The 19,855-nt window shown below is 54.1% G+C and overlaps 6 protein-coding genes across 6 annotated transcripts; 4 read left to right on the top strand and 2 right to left on the bottom strand.

Moving 5' to 3' along the window:
• Window positions 1–1,772: 1,772 nt before the first annotated feature.
• CCM_03855 (asparagine synthetase domain containing protein 1) lies at window positions 1,773–3,728 on the bottom strand (the record flags this gene model as incomplete). Its single annotated transcript, XM_006669003.1, has 4 exons — window positions 1,773–1,856; window positions 1,916–2,409; window positions 2,506–2,920; window positions 2,967–3,728. The coding sequence occupies 4 exons, from the start codon at window positions 3,726–3,728 to the stop codon at window positions 1,773–1,775; spliced, it is 1,755 nt and encodes a 584-aa protein (XP_006669066.1).
• Window positions 3,729–4,113: 385 nt separating this feature from the next.
• On the bottom strand, window positions 4,114–4,908 carry CCM_03854 (haloacid dehalogenase; the record flags this gene model as incomplete). The annotated part of the gene is made up of 2 exons (XM_006669002.1): window positions 4,114–4,673; window positions 4,731–4,908. 2 exons carry the CDS (start codon window positions 4,906–4,908, stop codon window positions 4,114–4,116), a joined length of 738 nt encoding a protein of 245 aa, XP_006669065.1.
• A 365-nt stretch (window positions 4,909–5,273) lies between these two features.
• Window positions 5,274–5,885, top strand: CCM_03853 (uncharacterized protein; the record flags this gene model as incomplete). The annotated part of the gene is made up of 2 exons (XM_006669001.1): window positions 5,274–5,516; window positions 5,622–5,885. The coding sequence occupies 2 exons, from the start codon at window positions 5,274–5,276 to the stop codon at window positions 5,883–5,885; spliced, it is 507 nt and encodes a 168-aa protein (XP_006669064.1).
• A 921-nt stretch (window positions 5,886–6,806) lies between these two features.
• Window positions 6,807–8,357, top strand: CCM_03852 (FHA domain protein SNIP1, putative; the record flags this gene model as incomplete). The annotated part of the gene is made up of 2 exons (XM_006669000.1): window positions 6,807–6,866; window positions 7,416–8,357. The coding sequence occupies 2 exons, from the start codon at window positions 6,807–6,809 to the stop codon at window positions 8,355–8,357; spliced, it is 1,002 nt and encodes a 333-aa protein (XP_006669063.1).
• A 1,736-nt stretch (window positions 8,358–10,093) lies between these two features.
• CCM_03851 (LipA and NB-ARC domain protein) lies at window positions 10,094–12,911 on the top strand (the record flags this gene model as incomplete). Its single annotated transcript, XM_006668999.1, has 4 exons — window positions 10,094–10,153; window positions 10,223–11,639; window positions 11,967–12,082; window positions 12,555–12,911. The coding sequence occupies 4 exons, from the start codon at window positions 10,094–10,096 to the stop codon at window positions 12,909–12,911; spliced, it is 1,950 nt and encodes a 649-aa protein (XP_006669062.1).
• Window positions 12,912–18,437: 5,526 nt separating this feature from the next.
• Window positions 18,438–19,376, top strand: CCM_03850 (2,5-diketo-D-gluconic acid reductase A; the record flags this gene model as incomplete). The annotated part of the gene is made up of 1 exon (XM_006668998.1): window positions 18,438–19,376. The coding sequence occupies one exon, from the start codon at window positions 18,438–18,440 to the stop codon at window positions 19,374–19,376; it is 939 nt and encodes a 312-aa protein (XP_006669061.1).
• Between the last annotated feature and the right edge of the window lie 479 nt (window positions 19,377–19,855).

Genomic DNA, 19,855 nt, shown 5'->3' with positions numbered 1-19,855 from the left:
GTACTGATCTAAAAGAAGAAATACGTGATCGTGAGTAAAGGAGCGAACTGAAGATACTGAGGTTGGAGCTTGTGCCATGCCCAGGGCCGTCGAGACAGTTATATATTTTCCTTCCTCGTTGGCACCCACGACATTGCCCCTTGCCAGTCCAGCTTTTTTCCTGAAATTGAAAACTTTTCTGCCCCTTGTCGCACTGGGCTTGCTATTCTCTTGTTGCTGATGTTCTAGATATGGCATGGGCCCCAGGAGGCCAAGGGTGGACCGACGGCGTGTCTGCACACATGTGAATGATAGGAGATGGCTAGGATGATGGGGAACTAGAGCGTGTTCCTTGTGCGATAGTTAGGACAGGCAGACGGCAAAACAAACTCATATCAACATTGACCGTGACATCGTCTTCGGTACGGTTACCAACTTATACTGGAGTCTGTCTTCCATGCAGACCTTTTTCACTATAATAATATGTAGTTACAGATAAATTCGTGCAGTTCCATACGTTCCTGCAAGCCTTGTGCTTGTCATGCAGCTTATTATTGCCCTAGTTACGGATAGATCCCAATCAGATATCTATTTTCCAGTTAAATTACACGAGCCGTCAGCCTTGCCCGGCTCACCGTCTTTATTCTCCGTCGCACTTCCCTCTGTGCTTTGGTTGGCGCTTTACCCCTGACCATTTCTGATTTCCGCTTCAAGGAGTAGTTACTGCACGTATTTAACCCCAAAGAGAGCTGCCAACGCGGGCAAGTGATGCTTTCTTAGGGAGCGGGCCGAGACCCCGCCAAATCGTGATGCATTCAATTAACAAGATCGCGGGCTGCGGGTTTGCCGATAAACTATCAGCCTTCAGGACGTCGTTTTGCAGTCGTCTCGGATTGCTACGTCCAACGGTGCAGAAACCTGGTATGTAGTTACCCTCACAAGACCAATGTGACCGAGTTCCTCTTCCAAGGGGCTGCAACGGTGCCTCTGGAAAAAGCAAGATCTGGCATGGGGGCATGCGCGCTCGGTCCCTCGCTGAATAGTCTGACGGTTGTCACATTTATTTTTGTCCATCATCGAAAAGTCAATCAGCCACCAGCCCCTTGTCCCCTGTTGTTCTCTTGCTGGTTTTGCGACTTGCTCCGTCGCTCCATCACCGCGCACCTGAACTTGGCGGCTCGGTCGGCGATGTTCCTTTCAACATTACTGAATCTGCCTATTCGGCATCTTCCATTGGGTTGGGAGAGCTATGTCTCAGGTTTGAAAATTTACACAAAGCCTTCGCCCACCTGGATGTCTTTTTTTCCAATACTGGGCGGTAACATAGGAATATTATTTTTTTGTATTACTGTCATTAATTCAGGATCTAGTCATCTATAATAAAGGTAGTCTTCCACTCGGGGATTTTTGGGCGCATTTTGTTCGACGCTTGGGAGTCACCATGTATGTCTCAGGACCTAGGTGTCGGCTTGCCGACAAGATTAAATAAGGCAAGACATTGAAGAGTCCAATGTCGCATTCCCAAGGAAATTGCAGTGTCTCGTTTCCATGTCTCTCGTCTGTATTATGGTTCAAACAAAGAACAAAGACGGACATGCCCAACGTTGGCTCAGACTTGCCTTTACGACGTCATTGATGTGCCAGTGGATGCGACGAGCACGAGGCCAAAAGGGTTAGCCAAGGAGCAAACACACAAGTTGGCCGCATTCTCATCTGCAAAATCTGGATCACAGCTCAGAAGTATCTGTGCTATCATCACCGCCAAGGTAAATGCATCATACTGCTCTCACCGTTCATGTCGCTTCATTAGCGCCGATGACCGTCGTTCCCTTTGTTCTCCCGCTTTCCATCTTGGCCGTCCTGGCACCGAATTGTATCTATCGGCAAGTTAGTTCTAATACTCAGCCTTGGCAAGGTCCATTGTTATCCGACGTACCGCTCTCTTCTTCTCCAAGGCTACCGCCTCTAGGCCAATACGCCTGGCGAGGAGCCGCAGAATGCGCTTGGCAGGTTCGACGCCCCCTTCACCGGCAAGGTCGTTTCCGAAATCGCACTTCTGCCACACCGGTGTCTCAATGGCCCATTTCACCAGGCGTTCGTCGAGAAACGGGAAGCGTACCTCCCGCGCCCAGTGAGACATGGCCCTGTCATCACGGCCCAGATTTCTCTTTCCCAGACGCCCGACGTCGAGCGTGAGCTCCTCAACCAGGCCCTCGTAGCCGCGTCGTTGGAACGCGATGCCGTGCCTCGAATAGCCGCCAAAGAGCTCGTCGGCACCCAGCCCGGAAAGGAGGACGCGGGCCGTCGTGGCGTACGGGAACGGCTCGGTGTCGACGCCGGTCTGGCCCAGACCTTTCCCACGGGCCGCAAAGTACAGCGCAAAGGCAATGGATAGGTCCATCTCAGTGTTATGAGGGGAGATGAGGCCCACTACGGTAGTTCGATGAGATGAGGTTTCGGAATAGGGGACATTTACCTACCAAAGTGTGGTCAGCCCTGTCATGTTTGAGATGTTGACTCGCGTACTCACTGCTACAAATCTCCAATTCCTTTCAGGGCAACAGTTAACTAGCTCTGCGAATGATTGCCTTCCGGTGATGCGGTCTGGGCACAGTTCGAATAACTGGTCAACCTGGATGTCCTTGTGTTGAGCAGCTATTCGAGGGTTCTCGAATGCAACATTTAAAAGGTCAATCTGTTGATCCTTTGGAAGTAGGTCGTCGGTAAGGCGGGCCAAGACTGAACAGTCGAGGCCGCCGGAAAACAGGACGGCTACACGGGCCTGAGACTGATTTGCTCCAGGCGGCACAGGTATGCCTTGTACACGGCACTTCAACGACTTCAGGAGGTGATTCTGCAACGTAGAGACGGCTTCGGAGCCTTCTGTCAACTCTTGTGGTCCCTCTGGAATGGTCGCATTGAACATGCCAAGCGCCGAGATCTGCATCATCAGAGAATAATTCCCTCTAGCACAATGCATCACTTACCAGCTCTCCATTGCTGTCCCAGTCGTGCCGCACAGGTTCTACAGTGGGAGAAAAATTACCTGCCGTCAGTGAGATACTGTAGCATCCATCCGCTTCCACTTCTAGCCAGCCTGCAGTCGACGCGTCTGCTATGCTCGACAACTGGAACGTGTCGTCGTCGGGCTTTACAAGGAGCGATCGTCGTCCCAGGCGATCGCGGCCGTAATACAGCGTCCTATTCGGCCTGTCCACGAAGACAAGGGCAAATGGCCCTTCGATTGCGCGCAGCGTGCCCAGAATGGCGTCCTGGCCAAGGGCGCTTGCGGCCACCAGCTTCGACAAGACAAGCTCGCCGTCGTTGCCTGTCACCGGCTTGTCGTGGATCCTCCACGCCTCGCCGTTCCAGCAGAGCGCCGACCCCGAGTTCTGGTCACATAGCGGTTGGGCCGTCGTGTCATGGCCGCGTAGTGCCAGGACGGTAGATGTCAGCGAGACAAACAGCGGCGAGAATTTGTCCGGGAAAGCAATGGTCAGGCGGCCGAGATGGTCAGGGCCCCGGCTGTGCAGGCGCATCTCCAGTGTGCCGGATGGCGAAGTCGTGACATTATGGGAGATAGCAGCGTGTATGCCGCACATTTCTCCCAGTCCTAGCCTGGATGTTGCTGTTTCGTCAACTGCGGTTGATGAAGAGAAATTCTTGCGCGCCAGGAAGTCAAGTGGTAGTGTGGCGGTGGTGTTGAGCCCCACGTGGCGGTGTTTCGGCCTTAAATGTATATAGTACATAACAATAACAACATGTAATTTACTTTTTCTTGTATTTGTGTAACGTTGCCTATCGTTTGAGGTCTATCGCTTTCTTTGGACCGTTATTAATGTAACTACTCTTAATGTAATCTACCAGGTACCTAGCTATAGCAGTACCTGAGTGGCCGTCATTTGAGCTCCTCTTACACATGTTCAAGCTGCATTTTTCTTCTTCGCCAAACAGCAGGTTGGAATAGGGGAGTGGATAGTAGCGAGTTGCGGCTTTGAATCTTCCACATCACAGCATATTTGCTGTCGTCTTTTTTTGTTTCAATACTCAGAGAAGCTTTCTCTTACACGTCACGCGGTACGACCGTGTCGCTACCCTACACCTCATTGGTGAATCTCGCTTATTAATGTACCCTCACGAAGACTGTAGAATCCCCCTGACTGCTTCGTCCACTCCTCTCACCACAATGGTCGGATTATTCCCTGTTCCATTTGCGAGCCCGTCCAGCCATCCCTTGCCAGTACGGTCTACCCAGGCGCTCTTAAGACCAGCGGCCACGGCACCACAGACATCAAACGGGTTCGACGATACCAGCCATACGCTACCTGGATCCCCCTTCCTCCCAGCCAACTCGACCAAATTCTCATAAACGCTGGGGTGGGGCTTGTAGACACGCAGCGGCTCGACGCTAATCACCCTCGTCGGTGGCAAGACGTGGGTGGCCTTGGCGAGCGCGGGCGATGTTGACATGGACGAGGCTAGCATGCTGGGATCGCCGTTTGAGAATACATAGGCGCGTACGGATTCCTCGCCGGACAGAATCTCCAAGCCGGCGTTTGCGTCGGGAAATGTGTCCAGGCCGTTGTACGCATTCATGACGCGCTCTTCGTTGGCGGGTTCCAGCTCGAGGCCTAGCTCCGCCGTCGCATGTCGGAAGGACCAACGCGTCACATCGCTGAAGCTCTGGTATTGATCTAGTGAGTGAACCCATTAGAATGACCGACATGATCCATTTTGCCACGTCAACCCACTCATGCTGTTGCTTCGCCACGTGTACTCAAGCTGTAGAGTCCGGGCTCGCGCAGCCAACGCCTTGGCCATTTCCTCTCCATAGAGTTTGGCCAATTCCGCAGCGATTGACTCCGTTGATAGGAGCGTGCCATAGAGATCAAACGCAATGATGGTTTGTGGCATTCTTTCTGCTGTCATGCCGGGGGCTGTGTGGTGAGTCAGTTAGGCCAGCCAAACCGCGAAGCGTCACAAGCCGCCCGCAAATGACTCTCTATACTCACCGTGTTCTGCAAGTATGTTTGATGCGAGATTCTACGACGTTCTAAAAAGTTGGATGAATCTGTATTCAAATATTAATGACGGCTTAGGCGGGGTTACCCCGTTCAAATACGGGAAAAAATTCGACAGGACAGCCAATCACGGGTAGATCGCAACTGCTAGCCTCCGTTGACCCGACTGGAAGCTTACATCACCTACCACACCATTCCAGAGTGGAAAGCATTATACCTCCATCATGGAAGCGGCGAAAATGAAGAATTTTGCCATTCTCGGAGACTGTTTCGATGACCCTCTTGGAGAAGAGAAATGCCAAGTCGGAGCCAAAACGACGACGGAGGTCCAAGGCAACAGCCGCGAAATCAGCCTCACGGACGGGCTCGCAGGAGGAAGCAGAGGATCTGGCCGATTTTATTGACTGCCTTGCTCATGAAATCTTTGACAACTTACGAGAAGAGCTACAAGAGATGGACTACCGCCCACGGAGAGACTCACGGAGCCTTCAGGACAAATTCTCACTACCCTTGACGGTGGGGATGCTGAATCTGCTATTATCAATATCCGAGACCTTAGAGCGTATAGCCTGATTTCGCCTGATCCAACGACATTATCGCCCCTGCCCCCGACCGCCGAAGCCTTTATTCTACCCGCGGGAAACAATGGCGGAGGAATGCGAATCCCAACGAGCATGGATCCCTCTCTCCTATCACCATCTCATCCCGCGATTCGTGCACGACAAGGTGGTCAGGCGCGGGTGGCATAAAAAAGAAGACTTGCGGAACCTGGCCTGGCTGTGCGGCGCGTGCCATCGCTTCGTGCACCGTTTCAAGAACCACGAAGAGCTGGCGAGGGAATATGACACGGTCGAGCTTCTGCTGGCGGAGGAGGAAGTACAGTAGTGGGCATATTGGGCGGCGAAGCTGCGATGGAAGGGTCGAGGGGTTTGTCACCGATGATGCTGGTTGCTGTCGGGTCTTAGCATGGCACCAGTCCATCGACCTCAAAATTAAGCTGCTTTCATACCGCCAAACGATCCTTCAAGATAAGCGTTACTGGAAAACTTTGTAATTCTGGCACTGGTCAATTTCATTGTCCAGCTCTGCTGCTCAATTGCGCTGACCAATTCCGGCCAGAATTGCCTGATGTAGTCCCTGCCTGAGACTGCGCGCCGCCGATAGTAGCGTAGCACATTGTCGAACGTTTTGCGGGAGAGAACACCTTCGTGGGATACTTGTCTGCGTCGGCCCATGTAGAGCTAGGCCTATAACTATGCAGTGGTCCCATTGCATCGTTGTCCCAGCCGAGGATGTCGGCAGCTTGAGTGATGGGATCACTGCAGTCGCGACTCATGTTTATATTGCGCGTACTTTAAAAAGATCCGGCATTATCCCAACGGCTCGAGCCTCTCGTTGCTCGAGAACCATGAGGAAATCGATAGCATGCAGCCTGCCATGTGGTCTCAATCACCTGCGTGCGGCCAGTAGAGTCGGGTTACTTGGACTCTGGGATTAGAGAGAAGTCGATAGGGGCACTCAGGTCTTGCTCAATACCAGTAGAAGCAATAACCACAGGCGTCGCTCCAATATCAGTGGCTAAATCGATAGATTTATTTATAAGTATTGGAGAGATAATTAAGGTTCTTTAGAAATTGCAACTAGGTTATCTGGCGGAACTAGTGCCCGTAGTGGTATTGGATTTGTAGAGCCAAGACAGTTACAAAGCGCCAAAAAAAATGATGAATCTCCGGTACAGGGAATCGAACCCTGGGCTGCTCGGTTCAGACTTGAGAGCGAGCGATGTTAGCCACTACACCATACCGGATGCTTGGACTTGTTGAAGAGCCGATTCTTATTGATCTATACCAAGTCTTTAAGAAAATAGTACTTACTCTCATCGCATTTTTCGCCGCCAGTCTGTGATTTCGAAAAGCGGCGTCAGGTGGGCCTAACTACCCAGGTACCTAGGTAGGTATCTACGCAATACTATTAATAGGACATGCACTTTGTAGAAATAGACTAATAAAAGAAAGACGCTTCTAGCTACAAAACCCTAGCTCGTAACGGATCATTTCCGCGCTTGCCGTCCTGAAGTTGTCCATCGTCACTTGGCAGCTACGGGAGTAGCAATGCCTTTACACTATGGCTGAGCATCTCGACCAAGTCATTCGCATGTATTCCGGGATCCCCGCGACTCTGGGAAAAGGCGCGGAACGATGGCGTGCCCGAGTTGACGCGGAAGTTGCCAGTGCACTAAGTTATTGCAGTGGCTCCACATAGCTAAATTTTAGCTATGTACGTCCTCGCGCATTCAGCAGCTGCACGATTTCCTATTCCAACACACAACAATTTGCCCAACTACCGACAGCCGAGGGAACTTCCGCTAACTACCTGTGAAGCAGGACTAGGTAAGAGCGCTGTTCAAAGGTCTAGTGGCAAGCCATCGACAACCCAGCGACGCGAGCTATGGGACGTGACAAGGACGGCAACGGCGACAGCCGAACGCGGCGCGATCATGATGACGACAACAAAAGACGCGATGGAAGGGAACGCAGATCACGGCGGACGTCGCCGGGCGACGAATACTGCGATAGGCGTCGCCGCGGGTCCCGGGAACGACGCAGGTCGCGGACACCAGATTCCGCCAAGAAGTCTACCCGTGGCCCCCCAAGCAGCCGAGAACGCGACAGGAGCCGCGACCGAGAAAGGCGACCTCGGCGTGAAGACGACTATGGAAAGCAGCCATGGCATCGCCGCCGGGACCGTGATCGCGATATTGACGGGCCTAAGGAGAAGAGCCGAGGGAGCCTTGTCCGGCGCGCCGGCCCTCTCCCGTCACAGCAAGCCTCGTTTGCGGTAACCCAAGGCGAGGAGCCCGAGGCGCCCAAGGAGACGGCCAACTTTGGCAACACGGGCCTGCTGGCCGCCGCCTCCAATGCGGTGGCGCAGGCAGACGGCTCGGTCGTGACGCTCAAGTACCACGAGCCGGCCGAGGCCCGCAAGCCGCCGCCGCGCGACCAGTGGAAGCTCTACATCTTTAAGGGTGCCGTTATTGTAGACACGGTTGACCTGAGTGCGCGCAGCTGCTGGCTGATCGGCCGAGACGCGGCGGTCGTCGACCTGGCAGCAGAGCACCCCAGCATCAGCAAGCAGCACGCCGTTGTGCAGTTTCGCTACACGGAGCGGCGCAACGAGTTTGGCGACAAGATTGGTAAGGTCAAGCCGTACCTAATTGACCTCGAGAGCGCCAACGGGACCGTGCTCAACGGCGGGCGGATACAGGATAGTCGCTACCTGGAGCTCCGGGATAAGGATATGGTGCAGCTGGGGCAGAGCACGCGCGAGTATGTCGTCATGTTGGCACCGCGCGAGTAGCATTCCGTTCCGCACGGAACGTGAAAATCGGAAGGGTAAACACGATTGAGTTCCGCGATGCAACGTTAATGTCACCGGATGAGCTGAACCGTTGCCTGATAGTAAGAGCTCCCTGAAGGCGGGCTTCGGCTTCGGCTTCGGCGCCCAGCGGCACGCTTGCATTTGGCTTCCCCACCCCTAACCATATTCCATAGGCGGACGAAACGACATCAGCATGTGACAAGGGACCAGGGAGTCAGGGACGGACAATATAGTGGCGCTTCTCAAAGACGCAGTACGACAGGTGTCTCTATGGTGGCTAGTCAATTGTGCAAGCGACAACACAACTTGGCTATGTGGCTAGTTTCTCAGCTATAACCAATGGGCATGGGCAGCAGGCAGAGTGCCTCGAGAGATTGCTGCCATGTCACTTGCAGAATTTTAAAGTTTAGCCTGCGGCTCAGGTGGACGATCAATGACGCTAATAAGCCAAAGACTCATTGCATCTTCGATCCAGGTACACTCAACTCTACCAGTCACGGGTGGGGTTATTTTTCTGGGTATTCGGCTCTTACCGTGATGTTCACGGACGAGGTGCAAATTTGTACGGTGATATGAGCCACGACGTGAATGGCCAGGGCGACACGCCAGACCAGCGTTACGACTGAGTGAGCATATCTCTTTGCACATTGTGCTGGTGTCATTTCAAAACAACACTGGGGTGATAGTCGATCGATCACTTGTCAGGTATTTTTACATACGCCTTTTCAATCATTGTTACGACACAGTCAGTGTTTCCCTCCGCACTCTGCAACCACATCACTTGTGCTGCCACTTCTCGCGCAACGGCAATCCTCATGATTTGCCTCTGAAGCATTTCAGATGACAAGAAAAATTTTTCACTCTCTCGGCAAGCCGCGGCCCGCACATGCTGGAGACCACCGACAGCCGAGCAAATCTACCCATGCAAACTGAGAGAACGAACCAACAGATCGAGTTTTGCCAACAATCCGCTACGCCACTGTCTCTGCCTGCGGGCGACGGTGGCTATGGGGCAGCCCAGCTCGGCTATCGTCGCGCACCGATGGAGAAGAAAACTCATCCAGCCAGTCGCCTCGTCTCCATTGCTCGGCCCCGGGACGCACACACCATGACCGAGTTGAACCTAGGTGGTCATTTGGGCCCTCGCCGAGCGGAATTTGATTCAAACTGTATTTGGCCTTTCGCCTGTAAAGATCTAGCGGCCGTTGGGCTGCCGGATGACTACCTGTGTATGGTTAGTACGCGGCTGTCGTCAAAATCTCTGCGCGCCCGCCCCCCCCGTGAGAGCGCTTTGTGCCCTCCTTCTGCGCCTGCGAGCCGTGGCTCTCGCTCGCCCTAAGATCGTTAAACTTCTCTTGGGACCGATGTACTCCGTGACTACTCCGTCACGTTACGGGTACACCCCTTGTGGAAGCGAAGCCATATCCACAGTTGCAGGCAAGAGCGTGAAGGAAACCGGATAACGGGAGGCCGACGACCGTGAATTCAAAGTTATAAAGACAATGTGAAACCCCGACCTTCCATTTCGATTCTTTATTGTGTCACCTCCTTCCATCATCTAGATTCATCTTGCTTCAAGCTTGTTTGATCGCGAAACTAGAATTGGCTGTTCACTCTCACAGCTAACACCAGGCGTACCTATCCCGGACGCCATCACCAAGTGGTTCACTTGTTCAATAATCACCTCTTGTACAGACAACAATAATCACATAATTATGTCGGTCGCTTCCGAAACCTCCTTCTCCAAAACCTCCACCACGAAATCACAAGCCGTGGTAAGTTCCGTGCCCGCGCCGCATCAAGCTACTCGGCGATCTCCGCCTTGCCCCCCAATTGCCTGTCAGCCAACTTACACCAAACAGGCCACGGAGAACCGCAATGTTGCGCGCTACGAGACGACAGCCGTCTACACACACCCCGACGCCGAGGTCGACATCGTCCTTGTCCACGGCCTCAACGGCCGGCCCGACCTGACGTGGACGGCCGCCAACGGCACGTTTTGGCCGACCGACCTGCTCCCCGCCGCGCTCCGCGGGGTGCCCGCCAACGTGCTCGTCTACGGCTACAACGCCGACGTCTACTCGCGGCACCACGACCGCAGCGCCAGCGACAACTTCATCCACCAGCACGCGCAGACGCTCGTGACGAACCTCGCGCTGTTCCGCCGTGGCGAGGGTCGCGCCCGCAACCCGCTCGTCTGGGTCGCGCATAGCCTTGGCGGCGTGCTCGTCAAGCGCGCGCTGCTGTACGCGCACGACGTGCGCGATGCGCACCACGACGACTACCGCGCCGTCTACGTGTCTACGTACGGCATCGTCTTCCTCGGCACGCCGCACACGGGCGCCGGCGCGGCCACGTGGGGCTGTGCGCTGCAGGCCATGTCGGACGCGGTCCTGCCGCGCAAGCTGTTCGAGTCCGAGTCGGTGCTGCTCAAGACACTCAAGAAGGACAATGAGACACTCGCAAACATCAACAGCCACTTCCTCGACATTTACCAGCGCTTCCGCATCCACATGGTGCACGAGAACCACAAGACGGACCTCAAGGGCACGAAAATGCTCATCGTCGATGCCGGCTCCGCCAGCCCCCCGCTCCCCGGCGTCACCTACTATGGCGTCGAGGCCACGCACTCGCGCATGTGCAAGTTTGACGCGCCCACCGCACCCGGCTTTCGCGCCCTCTCTACCGACGTCCGGCAGTGGGTGCTCGACGCGCCTGCCCTCATCCGCCAGCGCTGGGCCGCCGAGGATGCCGAGCGCGCGGCCCGTCTGCACTGCGACATTTCTGAGCGCATGGCCACGCCTCCCCCGGCCGCGTTTGCAAGTTACGGCATGGACGAGGTCGTGCCGTCGTCGGTGGCCGCCAGCCCCGCGCCCCCGTACTCGGCCTTGACCGCCCCGCCACCGGCCTATGAGCAGTTCGCCGCGACGCAGCCGCCGCCGCGGTATACTCCGGCCGCCCCGGCTCCCGCTGCTACTACTGCCGTCCCAACGTCCACGGGTGCTTGCCACTGCTGTTGCCGCGGACTGTCCTTGTCGACCGCGGCGTCGCAAAAGGAGCAGGTCGCCGCTGTTGTGCGCGGCATCACCGCGGCCGCTTCGCTCGCGTGTGACGCCGCCGAGGCTGTCGTCGGTGGTCTCGCGGACCTCGCATCCACCGTACGGGGAGCGTGCCGCGCCGCGCCGGGGAGCGAGCGACAGGGAGACACGCTTTTCCCGCAGCCAAAGGCGCTGTGCAGCCACGACGATGCGTCGAAACGGCGTAATTCTTTTTAAGTTTCTCATTTCTTCTTACTGCTCCGGCAGCCAGAACATGCATCCCATCTATAGACACTCGTGCCTCTTATGGGGCATATCATCTTACTTGATTCTGGCGTTTTGGGTTAAAAAGTCCATTATTTTCTACTTCATTTGTCATCTCAGCGTCTTCTTACTTCTACTTTCATAATACCAATCGCTCGGATATGGTGCTTCTCTCTCCTAACGTAGCTGCTATCTTTTTATTACATCAATCAGCTCTGTGGCCCTCGACCGTGCAATGCTATTGTTCTTGACAAATAAAGTCTACCTGGGACTCTGGATTCTACAGCTTGCTCCATCCCATTTTCTGCCGCGCACGTCAAACACTCACCCTCGCTTAGAAATGCCCTGGATACTGGTCAAGCGGCGCACCGTGTTCTGAGAGCGGCTGTTGAGAAGGTCGGGGTACCTCAACATTGGTTCATTTCGGATGAAACGGCCTTAGCTCACCTGTGATGCTGATTGCCAACTTCCGTACTTGCCGAGCCAAACCGGTCGCCAGACAGGATATCCTCGTCCTGGAGGTAGGGCAGGATCTCTGCCAGGGCGTCATCGCGGTCAAGATGCAGAGGGGATATCAATGGTTGAAACGACGGATATATGTGCTGACAATCTTATCTTTGGGGTCCAAAACGGCGAGTAGTTGAGATTGACGGAAGGGCAAGACGTTGGCGCCATCGACACACATGGATTATTTCAAGTACCAGAATCGCATCTGAATATCACACGGGCATGGGAATCGGTGCCAAGGAGTACACGGTCCCGAGCTCACAGCGGCCCGTGAACGCTCGTGATTTGCGGGCGCGAAGAGTACCGACCCCTTGAGCTCGCTCCAGTTTTGGCAAGTACAACTGCATGGGAGACATTTACGGCGTAGACAAATAGAAAGGAGCTGCAAGGCGTCATTGTGCCGCGCTCGCACGACGGGGGCCGTGAACAGGCCCGGTACAATCAGCTGAGGGATCGTTCAATCGCTACTTGTTTGCCAACATCAGCTATGGCATATTTTACGACGCATACATGGACAACGGCAACAAAAGCGACAGACGCTCTCCTCGATGACTTCATCGCCGGCCTGAACCGGTTCTCCATCGACGACCCCGGCGAGGTGATAAGGGCATCTCCCATGGGGGCCACCGGCGATGAACCGCAGCAAGCCCACGCCCGAGAGCAATGGCATCTCCGAGGTCAAAAAACCCCCAAAGTCCAGAGGAGCCAAAAAGAGCCCGATTAAACAACTGCGTGGACAACTACCGCATCATGCAGTCAGCGTCGTCGTTGTTCGAGTCCAACCGCGAGACGCTGTACGACCACGGGCTCAGCTACATGACGCCCGCCATGTTTCCCCGCCGCCATCTTGCACGACGTGTCTCGCATGGACCAAATCACCGAAAAAAGGTACCATGGCCCCGACTATATACGGCGCGCTTGTGCGCGGGCGCTGAACCTATCTGTATATGGTGAGCCAGAACTGCGACATCAGCCACGCCAAGAACCCCGCTGTGGGAAAGCCGCCCAAGGCCATCAAGCATGGCTATTGCTGGGGGGGGAGCATTCTTCATCGGAACCGTTTCAAAGGTTTTATATTCATGGAACAGTCTGGACGCAGTACCGCCTGGCTTTTGCTTCTCAGAGGAAGCCGCCTGCTCAAGCCTATAACGGGCATAAATATCCTATTAGACAAGTCTTTAGGACCTAGGCGTAGTAAACAGGATCCCCCCCCCCCCGGTGTGTTGTAGACCCGACCAACTGGGCCATGAAACCAGTATCGCTCGCTACTAGTTTTCCACTTTTTCTTTTCGCAAATGCGAAACATTCTCAGCTATTTCACAAAGGAGGGCGGGTGGACCGCAAGTTGGCTGTCGATCAACGTCCGAGATGACTCGCCCGCCCGAAAATGCGCCATCCTCCGTGTTAGTTCAAGATGCTGCATTTGCGCGCCACGTAGTTTAGAACCGGCCGTTGGGTTGGCAAAACACCAACCGCCTACCCCTAGCCTTCAAGCCACCATGTATGTATTACAGTGCGTGCGACTAGGGAAAGAACATTAGGGTCTAGAGGGGGGGGCGGGGCTTTCCGGATGCTGCTCTTGGCATTTTGTTCGTACCATGGAACAAAAAGATGGGGATCACCAGATAGTATGTTCAGCCACCTTTGTTTGACACCGCTTGTTGGTGGTTTTGCTGAACAAGTTTCATGCGCGCCCCCATGTTATTACGCTGGATTGTGGAGTTGTACGCAATGTTCAACATCAGGTGAGGTGCATCAAAAAGCTCACTCAGCATTAAGACTGCCGAGAAAAAGAAGAAGAAGAAAAAAAGAGGAAAAAGAAAAGACGAAGAAAAAAAGACGAAGAAAAAAAGACGAAAAAGAAAAGACGAAAGAAGAAAGCAAATTATTGACACGTGGGTGCGGCTGCCAAGGGTCGAGTATAGCGGAATGTGAAACCGATAGCCGACGGCCTGAAGTCCTGTCGCCTTTGCCAAAGAAACGATTTGCGACTGCTGCATGATGGACAAGACAGGCAAAAGAGACTTGTTCGGTGTGGGTCTTTCTAGTCCCTTTTTTTTTTCTTCCTATTCATGTTTGCCATTGTCCCTTTTCTCCCACAGTTACACCACATTTCACACATTTCAGGCTACCTAGTATGCATCTAGTTTACCCTATGCAGGGATAGGGTGGTTCTCTCGCTCCACCAGTATGGCTCACCTCCGCCAACAGCAACGGCTAGGTGCCCTTCTTGGAGGTGGGTGTGAGAGACCATGCTTGTAAAGTCGGGAGAAGGGTCTTTTTTTCTTTTTTCTTTTTTCTTTTTTTTTACGACCTTTTCTTTCCGCCTCGTACAGGGTGTGACGTACGTCGTATCTGCCGGCATGATATGTGCATCATCGCCTCGGTCTGGAATGGCATGGGTAGAGAGTTGAGAGACATGCTGAGATGCAAGTGGAAGCGCCGAGGCTGCACAACGACAATCCTGGGCCTGTGCTATCTCTAGTTGCATTGGGCTCTGCGAGTCTGGCAATCTCGGAAAACTGTCCAGCGTCGAACATGTAGACCTAGATTGTTGAAGAACTTGTGAGCGCAGAGTCCGAGCCGTTGTCGCGCTGCAGCCGAGGCGGTGGCCTGCCGTCATTCCTCCCGAACTCGGGGAGAGGCTATGCTATCGAATAGGATCCGGCCATGCTTCATCCTTTTGCCCAACAAGGTGCCATCGACACGAAACTACAGCGCGAGCGGGGACCAGGCTCGGGTACGAGGAACCAGCGGCCGGGGACGGATGGGTATTGATTGCCATGCGGTGTGAGGGCGGGCTCACTGGACTGATAGTCACGATACTTCAGATTCCGCCACCCGCGACAGCTTGTTTTCCAGATCTGTCCAAAACCCACGAATGTAGAGTAACCCAGAAGTCATCATGTAAACATCTGGGTCTAGATGCCTGGGGCTCTGCCGATACCGTTGCAGCCATCTGTCCCAAGATCGTGAAGGCCCATTTTAGTAGTCAAGGTCAGACGACGATGACTGGGCATCCTGCGACCCGGGATGTTTGCTGCCACAGCACATGGCAGAGTCATACAGGGCCACATATTATCAAAATAGCTTTTTGGTGTAATCAATAATCCCAGCTCTGTTTTCTGAGGACCAGCGTCTTTGTGGCTTCCTGTCGTCCAACAAGTGAGATGTAAGGAGCAAAGAGCGGATAGCTAGCAACGCTTCGACCTAGCAAGCGTTGCATGCCGCGCCTCTGCATGTTGATTAGTTTGATGTCGATTGGAACTTTTCCTGGAACTGGCACAAAAGATAGATCGCCGATGTACACACTCCATAAGTTACCCAAACTCGATTGCTGCGCAACGGGAGGGAAAAAAGAGGCCGAGCTAGTTTGTCGAGGTCCCACATGAAGCCTCTGCATGTAGCATCTACAACATGTCTCTCTGTGCTGGCCCCATTCTGACGTAGTTGGTATGAGACGTGGCTCCGTTGGTGAGGCCATGTGGATGCCGTTGATAGCATCCTAGTCAGGCGAATTGATAAGCGTTCAAGGGCAAAAACGTATTCAAGTCTGGGAAGATTGGAACGACGAAACGACGAAACAACGACACAGATGGCGCCAGAATCTACAAGTGAGCGATGAGCGTTAGCAAATGCGGTTGGGCGTGCTTCTCAGCGGAACTAATAGCTTTTGAGTTCGACGAGTCGGCAGGGCGTTGCAAGTTACACTTGGAAAGCTACCTACCTACTGCTGCAATGTGCCAATAGAATTAACCCACATCAGCCTCAAACATCTCGCCGCCAATCACGCTCCTGCTCATCTCAAGAATCATCTCTACAGACGGCGCATGAGATTCCGCCTCAATGCTGTGTAACAAATAGCAGCAAACAGATAACTCGGGCTGCAAAGTTGCCAAGGTAGGATGCGTCGCATCGACACTCGACAATCTTGTACGACTCGAGGCGATGGTCCAACTTTGACTTTGCATTCCTGTCTGCAACTCTGCGTTGACATGGCGCCGTGCTTGGACGGGATCCGCGTCGAGCGTGGTCGCACCGGTTGGTTGATGGTTGACATCAAACGGCCGTGACGGGGATAGTCGGTATTGTGCGGCGGGCATAACGGAGGGGCCAGCGCGCGACGCAACCCTCCACCGGGCAAGCCAGCGCTTCATCCTTTCCGGCACTGCCACGGGATACTTTGGCTTTCCGTCGACAGTGTACACCTGTAATCAACGAGTTGACGTCACGGCAATCCGTAGCGGGATCCATCTTGTTGTGTCTTGAGGCTCCAGTTTAAGGCCCCGGCAGGTAGCAGTGTCATAGCGTGAGAACGAGAGGACAAACTGGCAGCCCTGCGAGAATGCGAAGGATAGCTAAAAAACCGCAGAGAGGATGGCGAGAGATGGTGGATCATGGCGTCTTGGCGTTTTGACAGCAGGGTAGTACACAGAAGCGAGAGGCTGATGTCTTATTATGGCGCGAGGTTGCACCGGTGCAAGGCGTGCAGGAGGCCTGCGTTTGCCGTGGCAGATGGGCTTCCGTCCACGGCGAGGCAGACTCTTGGTCGCGGTGGTGGTTGCTCGATTCAGTACGGATATGGCCTAGGCAGCATCTTGATGGAACGGACGGGGTCCAAACAAATGAGTGCATTGCCGTGCTTTTGCGTTGCGTCGACGAGTTCTGCGAGGGGAGGGGGGGGTTGGCTACGTGGATACCAATGCGTCATGAGCGTGATTATTGCAGCTGCGCGAGGTATTCAGAAGATGATGCGTGTCCGGCCTGTACGAGATGGGTTGAGAGAGTAGCGTCGGACTGGGCGAGGAGACGGATTCGTGCCCAGATGGCGAGGAAAGAGGGGAACTAGTATGCTGTTTGTTTGTTGGCGCATCACCAGCTAACACTTGCTGTGGCTGGGAGAAGAGAGCTGTTGGGCGCCCGGTTTTGAACGGTTGAAAAAAGGAACTGTGGCGTAAGATTACTAGATTCCCTACAGGGGTAGGTCCTTGCATCTACTGCATACCTAGGTAGTTTCTTTACAGGGAGCCTTCACCGTAGAAACAACGGATTCCGGTTCCGGGAGGGCGCCTGCAACGGCGGTGGCGTTATCTGCAGCAAGCAAAAGGGTTGTGCAGAACCGGCGGAGCCTCAACAGCCTTGAAACAAGCCATCTGGTTCGTGATTGGGAGAGATACAGCGACAGTCCATCAGCGCAAACTAAAGTTTCTCGTAAAGACAAAGGGCCGTAGTGCCTGAATCATGAAGACCACTCCCGAAATTGCGACGTGCAAAAAAAAAACAAAAAAAAAACACATGTGCAGCAGAAAGATACGTAGGTACTGTGCACTTTACGCACGACACGTCCACCTGGTCCACTCGGTTTAAAACTCTGGCTCCCTATCTAGTACCTACCTAGGTAGGTACCCATCCGCTTTTGCATGTGCAGCCTGCAGCCTACCGCCTGCAGGCCACAGTTAAAAACCGCCCCTTACCCTCCTCTCGGCATCCACGCGCCGTTCAGCAGTCCCCCCTCGAGAAAGAAACTTGTGGATCGGCTATGGATCTCGTTTGGGATCGTGCCGGGACCCTCGCCGCCACTGACAACGCCGCGCCGCCACATGGTGCCTGGTTCGGGCCCCCGGCCACTCCACTCGCCGACGTCATGAGCGTCCACTCGGTTTTGGCCGGGTACGCTCCCTCACCACCGCCGTCGTACTGCACTGCCATGTAGCTTTCAGCCCATGTTCGGCTAGTTACAAAAAAAATAAAAAAAATATACTGGAGCCAAAAGATAAAATGCCGCAGTTTGCGTTATCGCCAAAAGGACCCCTCTCAGTTACTGCTAGTTCCCACCCTTTGTTCCCTGCCCCGGTTTAATAAGTAAAATGAAAATAGGAAAGATAAAAAAAAAATCTTCACTATTTCGATGAGCTTGGCCGAGTTCGACAGGCCAACGTGCTGATACTGTGGTATCGGAGCTCCGCTGTTGATGCTCCGTAATGACGCCCGTGTAAATGGCGGGACCGATAACGTGTACATGGTATTGATGGGTGCCGGCATCGACGTTGTTGACAAAAGAGAACTTTGAAACCCGCCTATTGGGGATTCCCCCTTTCTCATGTATATAAGACGGATGTCCTCCTCAAATCCACTGAAGATCGATCCATTACTCTCATCAACCTATCAACTTACATCTTCCGCCTCCTAGACTCGCCCCGTCTGCTCTCAATCCTCTTATATCCCATACTAAACACACAACTCCTCCAACATGGCTCCCGCGGCAATCACCCCCGAAGTCTCCCCCGAGCGCCCCATGACTGTCAAAAAGATCGAGACCAACCGCTCGCACTCGAGCTCCGTCTCCTCTGTCCGCTCCGCGCACTCTATCCAGCTCAACGACGGCAACTCCATCCCCACCGTCGCCCTCGGCGTCTACAAGGCGCCCAACGGCCAAGAAACCGAGGACGCCGTGACGGCCGCCCTCGACGCCGGCTACCGCCACATTGACTCGGCCGCGCGCTACGCCAACGAGGAGGCCTGCGGCCGCGCCATCCGCCGCTGGCTCGACAAGACGGGCACCCCGCGCGAGGACGTCTTCGTCTGCTCCAAGCTCTGGGACGCCGACCACGGCTACGAAGCCACCTTCAACGCCCTCTGCTCCTCGCTCGACAAGTTTGGCCTCGAGTACCTCGACCTCTACCTGATCCACTCGCCCGCCGACGACGAGGAGAAGCGCCTCGAGTCGTGGCGCGCGCTCGAGACGGCGCAGCGACTTGGCAAGGTCCGCTCCATTGGCGTCTCCAACTTTGGCGCCGCGCACATTGAGAACCTGATTGAGAACTCGACCGTCGTGCCGGCCGTCAACCAGGTCGAGGTCCACCCCTTTTGTCAGCGTCAGGCCCTCGTCGACGTGTGCGACAAGTACGGCATCAAGATTGAGGCCTACTCTCCCCTGGCCCGTGGAAACAAGCTCGAGGACCCTACTATCGGCAGGATTGCTGAAAAGTACGGCAAGACTCCTGCGCAGGTCCTCCTCAATTGGAACGCTGCCCGTGGAAACGTTGTCCTGCCCAAGTCTTTGACTGCGCACCGCATCAAGAGCAACTTTGAGTCTTTTGACTTTAAGCTCGCTCCTGAGGACGTCGCTAGCATCGACGCTCTGGAGTCCAACTATGTCACCGGCTCCATGCACAAGTCTTCTGACTAAGTGTACAAGACAGCGCCGTCTTTCTGTTTCCTTTAGAGGATAATTCTTGGGCAGGTTCCTTGAGTACGATACCACCTCTTTTATACGACCACGTAACTTGGCATTGTCCGTTGTCTGCTGTGATTTTCACAAGACCCCCGGGACAGTTTAGTGGATATTATGAGCAAAAACCACTGGCTCAACCAGATTAGGTTCTACATTGATTGTGTATTAGCTGGCGTTTTCCTTTTTTCATATAGTCCTAGATTGCGGACTCAATTCATCGAACAGAAGTTAAAACTGTCCAAATCAGTACAATTTCCTATTCATGTGAAGTCTATAGTTAATCGTCCAAGTTGATTTTGTAAGACAAGATGGCTGAATTTGTAAGCCTATCTAGATGACTTACTATACTCCGTGGGCCCACCGCAGCCACACACGGTAGGCAATAAAAGTAGGCCAGGAGCGGTGAAATGGCATCTAGAATGATGACGAAATGT

The sequence above is a fragment of the Cordyceps militaris genome (genome assembly GCF_000225605.1).
Source record: "Cordyceps militaris CM01 unplaced genomic scaffold CCM_S00003, whole genome shotgun sequence".
NCBI lineage: Eukaryota > Fungi > Ascomycota > Sordariomycetes > Hypocreales > Cordycipitaceae > Cordyceps > Cordyceps militaris.
Note: the sequence above shows the minus strand (reverse complement) of the source record. Positions and strands in the feature narration are given on the sequence as shown.